Source organism: Thunnus albacares, chromosome 20 (assembly GCF_914725855.1).
Source record: "Thunnus albacares chromosome 20, fThuAlb1.1, whole genome shotgun sequence".
In the NCBI taxonomy this organism is placed as follows: Eukaryota; Metazoa; Chordata; class Actinopteri; order Scombriformes; family Scombridae; genus Thunnus; species Thunnus albacares.
Genome location: NC_058125.1, coordinates 27240100 through 27258562, shown reverse-complemented (window position 1 = coordinate 27258562; position 18463 = coordinate 27240100). Strand labels below are relative to the sequence as shown.

The window sequence follows — 18463 nt, the reverse complement described above, 5'->3', positions numbered from 1 at the left end:
GTCCACTATGCTATGCACCTACTGTATATGGTTGTGTGTACTATGTTTCTGTGATGATATATTGACTGTATCTCTGTATTGTATCGTGATTATATGAGAATTGTCTGCTGTTATCCATTTATGTATTTGTGATGCTGAGTCTATCTATCTATTTATCTATGTAAAAGTATATTATATTCAAAAGATACACAAGTTATTAACTTTGACATGTAAGTTTAAAAAGATTTGATTAGATAATAACAAGCTTTAGTTTTGGTCAATAACAAACAACCCCTTGACTTCAGTGAATAATAATAATAACTAAACTAATATCCAACCAGGACAGATAGTAAACCTCTCCTAATGAATACACTGTGACACAGACTGAATGAATAAGGAAATGAATAGGCGTGTCTGGCTCTGTAGGAGGGAGGAGACCGAGAGAAACTCAGGTTTTGTTGAAGAAAACCTGTGGTTACTGCGGTAACTGACCCCAAGTTTAAGTTAACTCTCTTTCTGAAACTGAAAACCCAGAGTTTCCTTCATCTCAGAGTGAACAAACTCAGACTTTTCAGTTTTCTGAAACAGGCCCCAGATATACAGTCAGTCTGTGGATACGACTAAATGGAACTAATACAGACAACAGAGACATCTAGTGGTGGAACGTGTTAATTTCAGCAGAGTTCAAGCTGCTTTTAGCTCCAATACAAGTCAATTCCATCTGTCATTTGGTTTTTCATCACTTCTAGGAATGTCATGTGATGTTTCTGATGTAAGCTGCTCTGTATTTGTTCCTCTGGATCCTCCACTAAGTTCCCCACCTGTCCAATCATTTCTCTACACCAACAGCTGTTTAACACAAGACTTTACACCCAGCAGCTGCTCACAAACACACTCTACACCTGACTTTTATTGATGCTGGAAATATTTATTTGAAGTATATGTGAAGTTACAGACTAGATCAGAGAGAAAGAAAGAAAGAGATCAACAGATATTCTGCTTATTGTTCATTCTGGAGAATTAGTGCACAGGACGAATCTTCATGCTGATGGTCTTCAGGGAGTAGTTATAGCCCTTCCAGTTCTTCCACTCCACTCCAACAGCATCGAGAGTTTTGTCATCCACCCAACGATAAACCCCATTGGGGTTTGCTTTATGACAGGTTTTGTACCAGAACGCCCCCAGGAATTTTCTGGCACAGTTATCACCACGGGAGTCCTGGTCTTTGTCCAAGGTGGTGAACTTCTGTCCGTTGTGAAACTTCAGGGAGTCTCCTTCAAAAACACAAGAAAACAACAAGTGTATGATCACAACACTACTGCTAATGACATCATATTATATAACATTATATAAAAATTAACACTACAACTGTCACTACTAATACAGTACTACTTCTATGGCTACCACTAGAAATACTTCTGACACTACTTGTATTGCATCTGCTGCTGCTACTTCAACCCAGTCTCATGGCAGTTCAATTATGTGTATATATAGATGGATAAATAGATAGATATCCCAAATACCACTTGCCTCATTGTCCCATAAATATTAATAATAATAATTTGAATAGTAGGACTACAAATAAAACCAATATGCGAAGTGGGAGAGGTTACTTTGGGTGTCTCGGGTTCAGAGAGTAATCCCATTCTTTTTCTTTTTTTTCACAACAATTGTCATACATTTTCCTAGATGAACTTTTTCATGGTGGCCTGTTTAAGCATTTCCAACAGTTGCATGGGCATGAGACTCTCCCAGTTGATCAGTTCATCACTGCAAACAACTAACAGCTGTGTTGAAATAAAAAGTCTAGGAGATTGTGTAGGCTACATGATAAAGCTTATATATAGATGATAAAGTCCCAAACTGCATTGCCTCAAGAAATCAGCAAATCAGCAAAGCAAAGCTTCAAATTCTGTTTCACAGTTTATGGCTGATCAAGTTTATTATACATACACACATTATTTTCTTTACATTTAAATATACAGTACAGTATTTTGTTCCTGATTATAACCACCAATCTGCAGTAATATATAATGTTATACTGAATATAGGCAACGTCACGGCTGGCGTCTTCACAAGAGTAATGGTTGCTGAGGATCATGGTTAGGCTAATGTAGCTGCTATCATACAAAACTGACAAGAAACTTGATTTCTCAGAATCAAAGGTGAAATAATTAAAACAGATGGCCATAACCCATCATATTGTTGAGATATCAATGACACTTTTGTGTTTTTGTGTTGAGAAATGTTACACATATCAAAACTGACATTGAGTAAAACATTCATATGCAGCATGTCCTCTCCAGTCCACCCACCAGACTGGTAACATTAAAATAAAGAAACAAAAACAAGGATAAAATCTTGTCATTAAATGTTGAGCAATGTAGCCGTTAAAATTTAAAAAAAAAGTGAATAACAAATGACAAAAAACAATACAGTTTCTGTGCTCCTGAGTCCCAAGTGAAAAAAATATGGTGCAGGTATGAAACCTACCGCCAATTGAAATACATTAGTTTGAACGTCTTGCTGACTGTCACAAAGAAAAATGGAAAAATTGTTTCCATGTTCATGAATCGATAGATTCAATTTCATGACTATTTCACAAACTGCTGTGAGACCTTGTTGGCTACTGTAACATAAAGACAAGAACTGCAAAAAGTTGAATGGATATAAACACCTGAAACCTGCTGGGCCTCATTTACATAGTTTACCTTTAAATGTGTTTAGAAAAACCAAAGCTTCCATGTAATTAATAAAACATGAGCAGACCACAGATTTGCTGTTACTGACTTGAAAATCTTTGTGAATCTGTCTTTAGCTGAAGGAATCACACAAATAATCCAATATAAGGACAGAAATCTTCAGTGTCTCCATGTGGAAACTAAACATCAGAAAAACAAAACTACTACCTGCTAACAGTAACTGACCTGCTCCTCCATCAGTGAATCCAGACACATGCAGTCTGTATCCGTTGGACTCTGATTCAATGGAGAACGAGGAGTAACGAGCAAACACTTTGTTTCCATTGAAGTCCTCCATGTCGACCAGCAGCTCGACCTTCTTCCTCCGTGTCAGATGGAAGAGATTCTCAAGACCTGAAAACACACAAACATGAAGTCACATCAGAGTTTAATGTTTGTTTTTATGAACAGTTTCATGAAGTCACATGACTGTTAGTTTGGTTTCATTTCTCACCGAGCCAGTACTCTCCAGCAGCGATACCAAAGCCCTTCTTGTAGTGATCCCAGGGCCTGTAGAAGTTCACCGAGCCGTCCATCCTCCTCTGGAACACCTGAGGGGGGGGGGGACTAACTCAATAAACACACAAGATACTGAAAACCACTTGGCTGTGAATTGATGACTTCAGTTAAAAAACTCACCGTCCAACGTCCTCCTACTGAGTCCATGTCACAGTACACCTACACACAAATACACTCATTAGTAAATATGATCCTTTAGCTAAAACTACATTCAATCAATCAGCAGGTGCCACGTCTTGAGTCTGAAGTATTTTAAAGATAGAGTATCCAGCTGCTCCAACTGACTCCCATTCAAAAAGCCTCAACTTCTCTCTAGAAACACTGAGTCAATCATGTTTTCAACGAGTCCTTCTGGTCTCATGTCTCTAAATTCAAACCCTCTGTATTAGGTGTGTGTTGATGGTCATTTTGGAAATTATTGCTACGTTAATGAAATTTGAAGACTTATAGTAGCTTTGATGTCTGACGTGTGGGCGTTGATTGACAGCTGTGATTGACAGGTGGCTCCCCTGCTGCTCTTCCCGGCTTCGAGACTCGCACTCAATCGGACTGTTGTTGCAATATTTCACTAAATTTAATGTTACTTGATTATGATACCTGTTCAGTTAGCACAATGTGTGCCTTAAAAATCATTGCAATGTCTGGTAGTTTTCCCTTTAGCTGCATGTGCTCCCGTGAGGTGCATGCACTTCTCGGTGAGCACACAGAACTCAGCGTAACACCTCCGCTGCAAACCTGACTGACTACTGACTGACCGACGGTACCGTGAGTACCCGTTGTATATATTGTAAATAATCTTTTACTGAACTGTGAATACAGACGCTGATATTTCAGTTTGATTTCCTGGTTTGATTTGTTTTGTGGGGATCTGCAGTAAAACCTGAAGCAGACTTTTGAGTTGTCTTTCTTTTTGTGGCTGTGAACAAGATTGATTGACTGCGGGACGAGTTTTTCAGACACACACACACAGTCACACACACACCAACATTGCTTTGCTTATTTGATTTAATACACTTATTGAAAAGTGAACTGAGTTGTGGTCTGTTTGTTTTTGCAGTGCTGGTTTTTGGTGATATATAATTAATTGCTACTTGCTGTTTGATTTATTGTTTTGTAGAGCAAAGCAAGTTTATTTGTACAGAACATTTAAACAACAAGGCAATGTAAAAAGACATTTAAATACTATTAAAAAGTGTTAAATTTGGGAATAAAAAGAAGCTAAACTAGAATAAGAGATAAAACAGGAGAATAAAAGTTACAGTGCAGCGTAAGATATTAACTCTCATGTTTGGTTTAATAAAAGGCAAACAGAAAAGTCTGCTGTGATTTAAAGAACTGAGAGTTGCAGCAGACCTGCAGTTTTCTGGGAGTTTGTTCAGATATGTGGAGCATAAAAACTGAACGCTGCTTCTCCGGGTTTAGTTTTGACTCTGGAGACAGAAAGCAGACCTGATCCAGACCACCTGAGAGGTCTGGATGCTTCATAACGCAGCAGCGGATCAGAAATGTATTTCAGCCATAAACCATTCAGTGCTTTATGGTTTGACGGCGCTATTTTCTTTCTATTTTATAGTTATTATTTGTCAGATGTGACTCTGACTGGCAGCCCTCTTCATTTAAAAGTGTCAGAACTGTTTCAATCTTTATATACAGTCTGTGTATCCAACCAGTAACATGACTACCTCCACTTATATCTGCTGGTTTAGCAGAATCAACCTGAACTGTCTTCACATGATGACTCATCTATGAACCAACATCTTCTAACTGAGTCCCAGAGAGGATGAAGTGTACCTGGACAGCAGATGTGGGTCCGATGGGATAGATGGTGTACACTCCACTGGGTCGGCTTTTGTCATGGTGATAGATGTCACTGCAGTCCAGCGGGAGGACAAGAGATAAGCAGGAGGTCAACACTGGAGCCAGCAGGAGGAGAACCACTGAAACCAGCTGCAACAGAAACACAGCAGCAGACACAGAACAGAGGCTGTTAAAGGACGGTTTCACAATTTATCAAGTGTCTTTAAACAACAGTCAGGTGTCCATAATAACAGTGAAAGAGGTTTTCCTCGCTGTAATCATTCCTCCTGTTAATACTGGCTCAGCCACGTGCACAGATAGACCCCCACACATAACATCAATTGATTGTAAAATTGATGTTATGTGTGTTTGTAGACGTGTAATGTGAATTCATGTATTCAGTTATAAGTGTTGTTTTTTTTTTTTGCTTGACCACCTGCCCCCCCAAATGTCTTTGCACTGCCTTGAACTGACTATTAAAAGATCCTTCAAATGTGCTTTCAATGGAAGTGATGGAGGCCAAAATCCACAGTGTGTCCACACAGTCATTTAAAAGTTGATGTGAAGCTTATATTCAGCTTCAGCAGTCTGAGTTAGTCATATCAAGTGGATATCTGACACATTTACAGTCTTTTTAGCATCAAATTCCCTCTTTGTGTTTCCTCGGACAGTGTTTCCCTGTTGAGCTGCAGGTGGAAGTATAGTAACAAAAAGAGGAACTTTGGCACTAAAAAGACTGTAACGTTGAAATATATCTACTTGATTTAACTCATTTGGACGCTGAAGCTTCGTATTAGCTTCAGATAAACTTCTACAGAAGGAGGACTGTGGATTTTGTCTCCCATCACTTCCATTGTAAGGTCGTTATGAAGGGATCTTCTAATGGTCAGTATGAACAGGAGGAATGATTACAGCAAGAAAAACAGGTTTCAATGTTCATTTGGGCTCCTGACTGTTGTTTTAACACAGACCTGAAAAGTTGTGAACCTGTCCTTCAACATACTGAAACTACTGATCAATATTTATTCAGTATAAAGTCACAAACTTACCTTCATTGTCAGTGTTCAGCTGAGGTGATCTGATGAAAATCTTAACGTCAATCAGTCTGGATGCTCTGATGTTTCTGAGCTGTATTTATATCCTAGAGATTCTTTCAGTGGGTCTGCCTAAACCTAACCAACCTCACCATGTAGTAGGCGTGTCTGTAGTGCTGTAGGAGTGTCATGTAGTAAGTCTACTGTACGTCTTACTTAGACTACTTGATTTTTCTGGTTATTTGGGTGGAGACAAAAGCAATAGATCTCAGGCTGGCAGACTAAGACTACTTTGCAGATCACTGATAATACTAATATAACTTAACTTTTAACTATAAAGAATGAAATAAACAATGAAATGAATGAAAGACTGTTGCATTTGAACCCTTTTTAACATGATGAGTTTTTACTGTTTTTAAACAGTTTTCAAACACCTTATGAATTGTTTCTCATGACTGTATGATCTTTTTAACCTTATCACAGCAGTTTTATCTTATTACAGACCATGAATTTAATGTCTTTTTAAACTTGTAACAGACCATTAGTGTATCATACTTTTAACTTGTCGCAGGAGCAGTTTTTGTTTTGGGACATTTATTATAAATTTGCTCCTATTAAGTTTAAGTAACTTTGCATGGATTTTAATGTATACATCTGGCTTTTCTCCTTGTAAACAAACCACATTAGCAGAGCCAATACAACATCAACATGCACATGGGATTTGTTAAGAAGAAGAAAAATATAGACCAGACTTATCCTTCAATGATAAAGGAATATACAGGTTTTTTATTTATATTCATGTTCTATGTGTAAATGCATAGACAGTGCTGGAAGAAGTATTCAGATCCTTTACTACAGTAAAAATACAAATACAGCAATGTAAAAATACTCCATTACAAGTAAAAGTCCTGCATGAAAAATCCTACTACAGTAAAAGTACATAAGTATTAAGTGTTTGTGTCTGTGACATCACCTGCACAACAGATAAAATTCTGTCAGAGTCATTTGAAAACACATCCTGTTAACCAAAGGGTGTTGGTCTGGTTTCAACTTTGACAGAGACATTTTTTGTTGTACTGTCTAAATCAACAAAGTCCTCAAAGATTACCAGCCTCAATGACTTCAGACCAGTTGTCCTAACATCTGTGGCCATGAAAGCATTTGAGCGCATCATTCTGTCATATTTGAAATCCTGCACCTCCCAACTGATGGACCCATCAGTTTGCTTTGCAAGCCAACCGGTCTGTTGTGGATGCAGTACGCATAGCACTCCACCCTGCCCTGCAACGCCTGGAATCACCAAACACCTACACACACATCCTGTTCATAGACTTCAGTTCCGCCTTCAGTTCCATCAACCCAGTCAGTCTTTACCAAACTTTTGGACATGAACATTGACCTGGCCATATGTCACTGGATAAGAAGCTTCCTGTGGAACAGGCCACAAAAGGTGAAGGTTAATAACCTATCCTCACACCCTCTTACTCTCAGCACAGGAGCTCCTCAGGTCTGTGTTTTCTCCCCCTGGTCATTCTCACTGTACACCCAACCAAGTCTCACAGTGATTTGTGAAATAGTCACGAAACTTACTCTATCTATTTGTGTACATGGACACGATTTTTCCTTTTTTTCATGACAGTCGGCATGATTTTCAAACTAATGTATTTCAGTTGAAAGTAGGTTTCATGCCTGCAGCACATTTTTTTCTGTCAGTTAGGACTCAGGAGATCAGAGGCTGAGAAATCAAGTTTCTTGTCAGTTTTGTATGATAGCAGCTACATTAGCCTACCCATGATCCTTAGCAACCGTTACTATGGTGAAGAATTCAGCTAAAGCCATGACATAACCTGTATTCAGTATAACATTATGTAGTACTGCAGATTGGTGGTTACCATCAGGAACAAAACACTGTACTGTATATTGAAATGTAAAGAAAATATTGTTTGTATGTATAATAAACTCGCTCAGCCATAAATTGTGCAGTTCACAGAATTTGAAGCTTTGACTGATTTCTTGAGGCAATGCAGTTTGGGACTCTTAGTTGACTAAAGCTTTATCATGTAGCCTACACAGTCCTCTAGACTTTTTATTTCAACACAGTTATTTGTTTGTACTGATGAACTGATCAGCTGGTTTCACACAACTGTTGGAAATGTTTAAACAGGCCGTTATAAAACAGTTCATCTAGGAAAATGAATGGATTACTTTTTCTTCTTTTACTGTTTTTGTATGACAATTGTTATTACACCTCTTTTTTGTTAAAAAAGAAAAAAAAAGAAAAAAATAGGTTAAATAAAAAGTTGTTGTTTTTTTTAAATGTATGGGATAACTTCCAGAACCCGAGCTGCCCGACGTAACCCCTCTACCTTTGTATGTTGGATTTATTTGTAGGCCTACTTTTCAAGTTATTATTTTTATGATGATGATGATGATGATGATTATTATTCATTTATTTATTTATTATTTATGTATTTATTATTTGCGAGCCAATAAGCACAGGGGTATTTGGGCTTGCTCATGGGGGAATTGTTGGGTCTCTGTAAATTAAAGAGTACGGTCTTGACCTGCTCTATGTGAAAAGTGCCTTGAGATGACTTTTGTTGTGATATGGCGCTATATAAATAAAAATTGATTGATTGATTGATTGATCTATCAATCTATCCATCTTACATATAGATAGATAGATAGATAGATAGATAGATAGATAGATAGATAGATAGATTGTCACACCCTGCCTGGACTTTGTGTGTTTTTTGCTCTTTTTATGTTCTTGTGTTCTTTGGGGTCTCCTGGTTTGCACTTCTGTTTAGTCCTTCGGTTCATATGGGTTTTCTTGTTATGTTTGGGTGGTGGGTTTGGACTGCCTTTTGTTGTTTAGTCTGGTGTGTTGTATACTTTAGTTTAGATTCATGATTGTTCTTGGACAGGTTGGTATGGGTTGTATTTAGAGTATTGTGTTTTCTGGGTTTTGGTTTTGTTACTGTGTTTCCCTTGTGTGTTCATGTAGTCCTCCTCACCTGCCCTGTATCAGTCTCGTCAGCCCTGTCCTGCTTCCTGTGTTTTCCTCAGCCAATCACCCCCAGCCTGCCGTTGTGTCTCTTCACCTGTTCCCCATTCCCTGATTAGTTTAGTCTGTATTTAAGGTCTGGTTTTGAGTTGAGTCTTTGTTGGATCATTCGTTTTGTTTCGTCTGCTAGTTCTGTTCAGCTTTGTTTTCCTGCTCATGACCCTCTACGATTAAAGGAGATTTTTTTCATCAAATCTGCATTCTGGCCTCTGCATTTGGGTCCACTCCTGCTTCCCCAACCTGACATAGATAGATAGATAGATAGATGCCTATGTTTTGTTTTGCTTTGTGTTTTTGGCCGATTCTCTTCTTTTGGCCTGTGTCCACATCACATGACTGTCCAGTTTCTCTCTGCTCAAACGAACAAAATGGCTGCCATTCCTTTTATTCTCAATGGAAAATGCAATACTTTAGATAGTTTCGGCATTAAAATGCATTTTGATAACATTTTTAGCAAGAAATGTGCAATTTATTTTCATAATCTTCATTCAGTGAATGTATATGATATTTAATTTGTGACTTATTATGGAGATTCTTGCAGGCTTTCTATCGTTGCTATGGTGGTTGCTATGAACACTGGTATCATAAAACCATGTAGTTGTAACTGTTTGATGTTCATTCAATAAAAAAGTAGATTTTACAGTGCCCTAGGGATGAATTGAATTTGAATTCCCAAATTTCAAGCTTTGTGATTGGCTGACCGGAGGAGATCAGTTTCCTCCGTGGTTAATGTAGACATTTCAATGTATGTTACCATAGAAACCGCTCTGAGAGCAGGAAAGTTAGCTGTTGATCTACTGAAATTTTTAACATATTGATAAGCATTGAGAAGGCAGCATAATACCTGCACGATGTGACTGAAAAAACATTTTGAATCCAGAACAAACAAGCTCCTTAAACACAGTTTGAAGTGCTGCATAACTCCTACTGACACTGAACACCAACCCACAACCCCATTTCTAGAATAGTAGCTAAAATATCTGAAATGAACCAACATCTTTACTTTTTCTTGATATAGATGATCTAGATGCAGTTTAATAAGTAGTTCGGCTTTACAAGATATTTGATATATTCAGTAGATATATTATTTTATGACCCTATATTTACAACCTATTTTACAAACTGGAAGAACAACTGTGGTGCTGATTTGTATCAAGCTGCGTGGCACTGCTCTGAGGAATTGTAGGGTTTTTTAAATATTAAGGTTTTTTCTAGAATTGGAAAACTTATGTTGCTGAATTAAAAGCCTTCAAATATGCACAAAGGTCAAGGTTCAAAGGTCAGTATTTCACAGCAGGAGCCATGTAGAACCTTCATCCTGACATATGTTACTCTCCAGGTCGAAACCTTTCCAATGATGTATTTGCTTTAGCTCTATGACACAGTTTTAATTTGCTCATTTCATGGACACAAGCCATCCCAGACCTAGTTTCAGAGCACTTTGAAGGACCAAGATATTGTTGTGTCAGATTGTTGAAGGAAAATATACCAGATCAAAAAACTATCTTTTGAAAATAAAAAGGGAGTCAGAGGTCCAAGCAGCAAAGTGTTCTTTAATGCCAGCAAAAAAGGGGAGCAAATTAGCACTTTTACAACGAACCAAATCGCTCCGAAGGTTTTTCCTTCTGGGCGTAGTTTTTATTCCCTTGGGTCGGCATAGGTCACACCTATCGTCCACTCTCTCTAATTTTTGGCCAATAATTCTGTTATCTTTATCTCCGTCACTCGTTGTTGGTCAAAACTCTTCAGGTTTTGAGCTGTTTGAGGATATGTACTGGCATATTCAATTCTACTTGGTTATATCCAATTGTTATATAAGTATTGGGAATCATGTTACACCATTATTGCCAAGTTGTCTTCTGGCCTTTTATGTTTTTTATAAGTTAAACTAGTCATTTTACACCCTTATTTCTTGATCTCCTCCAGAGAGTATTTTTTAAAAAAAGGTGAAGACTTTAATGCAGACCCAAGCAAAGTGACTTGTAATACAAACACACTCAAATTTCTCCAGTGTATGATTATGATTCTTCTACCGTGCCTCTATATGTACATTGTGATTAAATATGGTTCATGAGATTATAACTACACCAATACAAATTGTATCACACTAGCCCTTATTGCTTGTAAACGTATAAAATCAATCTGCATAGCTTAATATTGTCTTTAAGCACACCAATGACATTTAATGAAAATACACCACAATATAAAACAAAGCTTTTTGTTTGTTTCTTTGTTTGTTTTAGTGGAAATAGTGACTAAACTGAATCACCTTCAGAGATTACAATACTGCTGACATATAGGGCATTACTACAGGCTTGGAGGAAGGCCTGAAGTGCTTGGGTTAGGGTTAGGGCTGAAACGACCAACCTGTTCTCATTTCCAGGTCATCAAATTCCAAAAAACAAATGCTTCAGTAAAAGCACCAAAACAACAATGTCAAAATAGTCCATTACAAGTAAAAGTCCTGCATGAAAAATCCTAATACAGTAAAAGTACATAAATATTATGAGCTTGATGTAGTTAAACTATTGCAATAAAAGTACATAAGTATTATGAGCTTGATGTAGTTAAAGTATTGCAATAAAAGTAGTGGTTTGGTCCCTCTGACTGATATATTATTATATATGACATCATTAGATTATTAATAGTGAAGCATCAGTGTTAGAGCAGCATGTTACTGTTGTAGCTGCTGGAGGTGGAGCTAGTTTACACTACTTTATATACAGTTAGCTAGTTTAGTCCAGTGCAGAGTCAGTTCATCCTCCAACAGAAGAACAAGAGCTGAACATTAACCTCAGAAGAACTGAACCTCACAGGTTATTAAAGGCCCAACATGTGTACATTTTGATCCACAATAGACATCCAAAGTTTCTTTTTTATAAGTTAAAAGACAAAACAAAACAAAATCAAACTGTAACAACCACAGAAATGAACAAATGTTAAAAAACAAATTCAGGAAACAAACAGCAAAAACAAAATCAAACCTTTAAAGACACAAATCAACAAACATCTCATTTATCAGCAGGCAACAACATATTTAGAAATAAACCTAAATTCTAGTTTCTAGTTCTAGTGTTTGTGTCTGTGACATCACCTGTACAACAGATAAATTCAGTCATTTGAAAGCACATCCTGTTTACAAAGGGCGTAGGTCAGGTGTCATATTTGGCAGGGACATTTTTGTCGTACTATCAAAATCAACAGGTGTGTTTGTGTACACACAGATTAAAAAGTACAAATGTACAGTCCCTTACTCCTGTGCCAAAGTCTTCAAAGATTACCGTATCATTGACTTCAGACCCGTTGCCCTAACATCTGTGGCCATGAAAGTACTCAGATCCATGCTGATGGTCTAAAGGAGTAGTTAAAGCCCTTCCAGTGGGACCACACCACTCCTACACCATGTATAGTATCATCAGCCCTCCAGTGATAAACCCTGCTGGGGTTTGCATAGTGATGGTCCTCATACCAGAGCGTCACCAAGTAGAGTCTGGCACAGTTCATGTTTGTGGAGGAGTTCCGATCTTTGTCAAAGGAGGAGAACTTCTGGAGAACTCAGGGCGTCTCCTACAAAAACACAAGAAAACAAGTGTCTGATCATAACACTACTGCTAATGACACCATATTATATAATGTTATATAACTTTAAACCATGTAGCTAGTACTACTGTATGTATGAGTACTCTGCTACCAGTTGTACTTCTAGTACTACTGTTACTGCATCTGCTGCTGCTACTGTAACATAACAACATACAGTATGTTCTCATTTACAGTTCTTTCTTTTAACTGTGTGAGGAGTCAGATTTTTGAGAAAAACTTCACCTGCTACCAAGGTGCATAGAGAAGGAAAAATGTCTGAAGAGGTCAAAACCTGGCAACACTTAATAATAATAATAATAATAATAATAATAATAATAATAATAATAATAATAATAATAATAATAATAATAATAATAATATTCACATAGAATCACATAAAAACACAGCAACAAAGAATAAAAGTGCTAAAATGAACAACATTAAAACTGACTGGTCTGCATATTTATTTATTTATCTTCTATCATGTTTCTTTTATTTCATCCACCAATCTAAAACCAAGCATAGCTCTGAATGATGGGACCCTCTCAGACCAGGTCCTGGTGGTTGAGGAGGTTTGAGGGACCTGATGGGTTTGGGACAGCTTGGTGTCCGAGCGTCTGATCGCTGTTTAACCCCCTTCAAACAGAAAGTTGCTCCTCAGACCCAAATGACACAAACACACAAACAGCTCTGCAGCTTCACTGCTGTATGTCGCAATAACTGTTGTGATGTTGCCATGGTAACAGCAGTATAATCTCAGCTGCTCATCAGTGAGTTTGTCTTCAGACTCTATCCTGTCACTTGTCACCAGTTAAGAACAGGTACTTGGCAGCTGAGGCAGGCAGATATAAAGGTATTCCTGAAGAGTAACGTCTACATGTTGTTTATCTCGCTGGTGTCTGTTGTCCTTTGTACAGTGACTCCAGAAATTATTTGTTCAAAAGATTCAGTCAAAGAATCCTGATTTTTTTTTGGTGTCTGATGTGTTAAGTTGGCTTTTTAATGTGGAGATTTTTGTTTAGGAGAGATTTATACAAAATGTCTGATAGCTAAGACAGAGAACACTGTATCCATCATAACAGGACACTTCTGTCATGGAAACTCAGTGTTTTAAAATGTTCTCTTCAATCTGTGAAAGTGTTCATTATGATTTGTCATGTGCTTATTATTTAGTGTCTTTTAATAGTAATAATAATCATAATAGTAATAATAAACTTTATTTGTATAGCACCTTTCATACAAGAAATGCTGCTCAAAGTGTTGAACAACAAAGACATTACAATCACTGAGTGCTTTACATGAAAATAGACATAAAAGTTAAAAAGTAGAATGTAAGCCATCATGTCTTTTTGTCTATTTTTTCCTGCCTTAATAAATCTTCTTTGGACCGTTTACAAACCATCCAAAATGTTGCTGCAACGCTTTTAACACGATCCAACAGAAGGTCAAACTTTACACCCATTTTAACCTCTCTGCACTGGCTTCCTGTTCATTTCACAATTCATCTTAAAATCTTGGAGATGACTTATAGAGCCCTACATGGCCCGGTTTAACATTATATCATGGACCTTCTGCACCCCCACACCACGAGCCAAGCCCTCAGGTCTTCTAACCAGGGTCTTCTGAGGGTCTTCTGAAGGTCTTCTTAGGGTCTTGAGGGTCTTGAGGGTCTTCTGAGGGTCTTCTGAGGGTCCCTCAGACACGTTTTAAGACTCCAGGAGATTGTGCTTTCCAGTCAGCAGTAGCTAAGCTTTGTAATAGTTTCCCAATAAGTAAATGAGGTCTCTGGACTCTTTTAAAAAGCAGTTAAAATCCATCTGTTCAGACAGGCGTTTAGGTAGCATGTGGTATTTTATGTTTTAACTTGTGTTTTATGTCTGTTTCCTCTTGTGTGTTTAATCTGTTGTTTATCTTTGTTTTATTTATTTGACTGTGAAGCACTTTGTGACTGTTGTCTGAAAGGTGCTATCTAAATAAACTTTACTTACTTACTTATGTATATGTAATATATAAACAAATCAATCAATATAGCTGTTTGATAGCATGCATGTGGGGCAAGGCCAGTTTAAAAGGTGCTAAACAAAGACAAAAACGAATGCAGAGAAAGTCAGCAACAGTAAACCAAACTGAACCTGGACTGCAGAGGGTTAAAGACAAAAAGCCTCACTTGAACAGATGGAAGAAGCTGCAATATTACAGATTGCATGTCTGTAAAGGGCTTTAGTCATGATGGATAATACTTTGGCGCCCTCGGCTGGCACAAAGATAAAAGTGCATGATCTACGATGCACATTTATCTTTAAAAAAAGAGCCTGAGTCAGAGTGGGAAAAGTGTCAATAAAGTTTTATTCAGTGTCGTCCATTAATTCATTTATCAGACTTACATTTTGTTTGTTTGTTGTATTTGTTCAACTTTAATCTGACAGACAAAACACAGGAAGCAGCAACTGAAGATGAAAAATATAGTAAAAGATTTAAAACATGTATAGATCAAAGACACAGAGACATGACTGTAGCTCACAGTCTGATCAGTAATAATGTGTTTGCTGATTTGCACTTGAAAAGGCATAAAGTTTAAAATACAATAAATTTTAAATGTTCAGACGTCTATTTGTATCTCGGCTCAACATCATTCAGTGATTTTATTTCAGCTGCTTCAACAAATGTGTAAATTTAAACATTGTCACTGAAATGCTGTTGAAACACGTTCAGACTTTGCCCCCTATTTAAAAAACTCACTTTCAAACTACATTCTGCAGCTGCACCTCAGAAATAATAACATATAATCTCAAATATTATAGGAATGATGTTCCATCAGTGGACCAATCACATCATGAGTGATAGAGATAATTATTCATTGATCCTACGTGTCTAAAGCTTCATACTGATTGTTTAAATTTAAACTGAGATTACACATTATGTGCAATAAAGATTTCAGGTCAGGAGCTGCTCTAACAAACAAACAGAGTCTCAGAGTTATAACAGAAGGACACAGAGGTTTGATTCTGAGCTGAGGATGAATTCAAACTGTGTAATATTTAACTGTGAGAGAAAAAAACTGCTGTTCAAAGAAATGACTGATGTGTATAAAGGTGGTAACTTTAGAAAGTCCTGCATAACAAACTAATATCCAACCAGGATTTAGATTCTGACAGACAGTAAACCTTCACTAATGAATGAGCTTTGATACGAACTGAATGAATGAAGACATGAATCTCTGTAAAAGGAGACAGAGAGAACAGCTGTGTTCAAAATCACATACTAACATACTGCCGACTACACACTCAATCAGCACTTACTGCATACTGCATATTAAATGAACGACTAAGTTTATTACCAGCCGTCTACTAATAATATTAAATATAACATATAACAGCTGACTGTTCAAACTGAAGTACATTCAAGCAACAGTCTGAGCTACTGCTGAATGAAAATTGTTTATCACAAATGTAAAACATTATCTCTTCCACTCAACGTCACATTTTCCAGTATTATCTTAAGGCAAATTAAAATTATTTAATATTTTACTGTTAAATATTTTTTCTACAGTAGAAATTCTTGCTAATCTAGCTTGCATCTTACTCTTTCCTGTCACTTCATTTGATTCACATTAACCCCTTCACTGCCGGCTGTTCAAGTGAGGCTGCTACACCCACCGATTGGTCCATCTCACTGTCAATCAACATATCAATAGCTCTGATTCTTACAATCTAAATGAGCTGTCACGATTGGTTGTGTGTTGTCATGGTGATCCAAACCAAATGTGAGCATCAAATTTTAGTTGGTTGGTCCAACCTTTCTAAATGGAAGCCCCCCCATCCCCAGTGCAAATAACAGGCTGGAGTGTGTATGAATGAGAGGTGCGTTGGATAAACGCCCTTCATTTACTTTAGCTGTCAGTCACATGATGAAGCCGCTCAGAGCCGTTTCTGCCAGCAGCTTCCTGTCAGAAACCACATGAAACTGATGAGGAGATAAAGGATTCAGAGGAAACACCACATCTGATTAATATAAAAAGACACGATGAGTCAAACAGACGAGCAGAGAGAGACGACACAGAGATGGAGACGGACGTCTACCTGGACATGGATCACCTGCTGATGCTGTTGCTGCTGCTGTGGAGCTCAGGTAAGACTCTGCTGTAATGTAAAAATACTGAGTTCAAGTCAAACAGCAGCTTTGAAAACTGCAGTAAAAGTCAACATGGTCAGTAAAATGTAGTGAAGTGTGTTCAGTAAAAGTTCTGATACTTGCTGTAATGAGTTTTATCTCTTTAACTTCTAATAACAAACCAATAATTCATGTGTTCATCATCTAATAATGAAAATTCAAAGCATATAAATGTAAAATCCTGCTGACGTCTTCAGGCTGTTCGTGGGTCACGTGACCGTCACCTTGCAGGGACTGTGGGTATATTAAGAAGAACAGGGAGGGACTTTGAAGGCAGGTTTGATTGACAGGCCGGTGCAGGACATGAGCAACACATGAAGAAGGCCCTTGTTAAATAATGAAATTGTGACATCTGGTGGTGAAAGCTGAACATAGAAAAAAAAAGATGCAGCTGAATTTCATTTGTGAGGAGGTTCTTTTTGGACTTTTCTCATTTAATAAGTGACTTTTTATTATTCTACCTCTGTGTTCATTATTAGATGGGTGACTGTGGATTGTTGGACCTGTTTATTTAGGATGTTTGGATTTTACTTTTGTAGGAATAACACTACACTTGGAAATTAATATTAAGCACTCATAGAATGACAAGGGGCACCATGTCCATTGATTAATTAATGAATAATTAGTTAATTAGGAGGAAAACTAATTAAATAAAATTAATAAGTCTTATATCTGAAAGTCATGAACTCTGAGTATAGTTATCGCCATCCCTGATATAAAGGAACGGACAAATACAATGACTTGGATATAAATCGGCTCTGGACTGGGAGGAAGGGTCGACTCCGGACCTGACAGGACAACAGAAACATGGTACTTGTCAGTTTTAAAGTACTATACTGCTGCTCGTTCATGTTGTAGCTCGTTACAAATCATCAATCATCTTGTTATCTAAATCACCATTTTCTAAATCATCGTTCAGCATTTATATTGTTATTCTTCCTGTCAGGCAGCCATTATTTTCAGTTAATTTCCATGAAAAATCAACCTGCAGAGATTTGAAACTATTAAAGCTTAGATTTAAAGATTTTACGTTCTAGATTTTTCTCCTTGTTAACAAACCACATTAGCAGAGCCAACAATACGTCAACATGCACATGGGATTTGTCCACAAAAAGAAAAATATGGACCAGACTTATCAGAACATGATGAAGAAATATTCAAGTTTCTATGCTTTCAGTTCTATGTGTAAATGCGTAGATGTGTTCGCACCTGTGCCTTCTTTCCAGGTAACCATCAGTGTGATCAGCGACACAGCCATCATGAGGATGAAGAGGATGGCCGACGTCGCCGCCAGAGCAGAAAAACCACAACACAGACTTGCGGTGGAAGTATAGTAACAAAAAGAGGGACTTTGGCACTAAAAAGACTGTAACGTTGAAAGATATCTACTTGATTTGACTCATTTGGATGCTGAAGCTTCATATTAGCTTCAGATAAACTTTGAAATACATTTTTGCACAGAAGGAGGACTGTGGATTTCGTCCCCCATCACTTCCATTGTAAGTGCATTATGAAAGGATCTTCTAATGGTCAGTATGAACAGGAGGAATGATTACAGCAAGAAAAATATGTTTCAA

General features: G+C 37.4%; 2 protein-coding genes across 2 annotated transcripts in view; both read right to left on the bottom strand.

Moving 5' to 3' along the window:
• Window positions 1–999: 999 nt before the first annotated feature.
• On the bottom strand, window positions 1000–6091 carry LOC122971771 (microfibril-associated glycoprotein 4-like). The gene is made up of 6 exons (XM_044338518.1): window positions 6086–6091; window positions 5031–5186; window positions 3360–3398; window positions 3175–3271; window positions 2907–3074; window positions 1000–1253 (listed from the first exon to the last, which is right to left on the bottom strand). Exons 1-6 carry the CDS (start codon window positions 6089–6091, stop codon window positions 1000–1002), a joined length of 720 nt encoding a protein of 239 aa, XP_044194453.1.
• Window positions 1000–18463, bottom strand: part of LOC122971143 (microfibril-associated glycoprotein 4-like) — a 34510-nt gene continuing 17046 nt past the window's right edge. The window contains exons 2-6 of the mRNA XM_044337674.1: window positions 5031–5186; window positions 3360–3398; window positions 3175–3271; window positions 2907–3074; window positions 1000–1253 (exon numbers count right to left, since the gene is read on the bottom strand). Of these exons, the coding sequence (XP_044193609.1) occupies window positions 1000–1253; window positions 2907–3074; window positions 3175–3271; window positions 3360–3398; window positions 5031–5186 (714 nt within the window). The remainder of the gene's footprint in view (window positions 1254–2906; window positions 3075–3174; window positions 3272–3359; window positions 3399–5030; window positions 5187–18463) is intronic.

Coding starts and splice junctions, on each gene's coding strand:
- LOC122971771 (XM_044338518.1), bottom strand. Junction 3,399..5,030: donor GACCCACATCTGCTGTCCAG/GTACACTTCATC, acceptor ATTTGTGTGTAG/GTGTACTGTGACATGGACTC. Junction 1,254..2,906: donor ATTCACTGATGGAGGAGCAG/GTCAGTTACTGT, acceptor GTGTTTTTGAAG/GAGACTCCCTGAAGTTTCAC.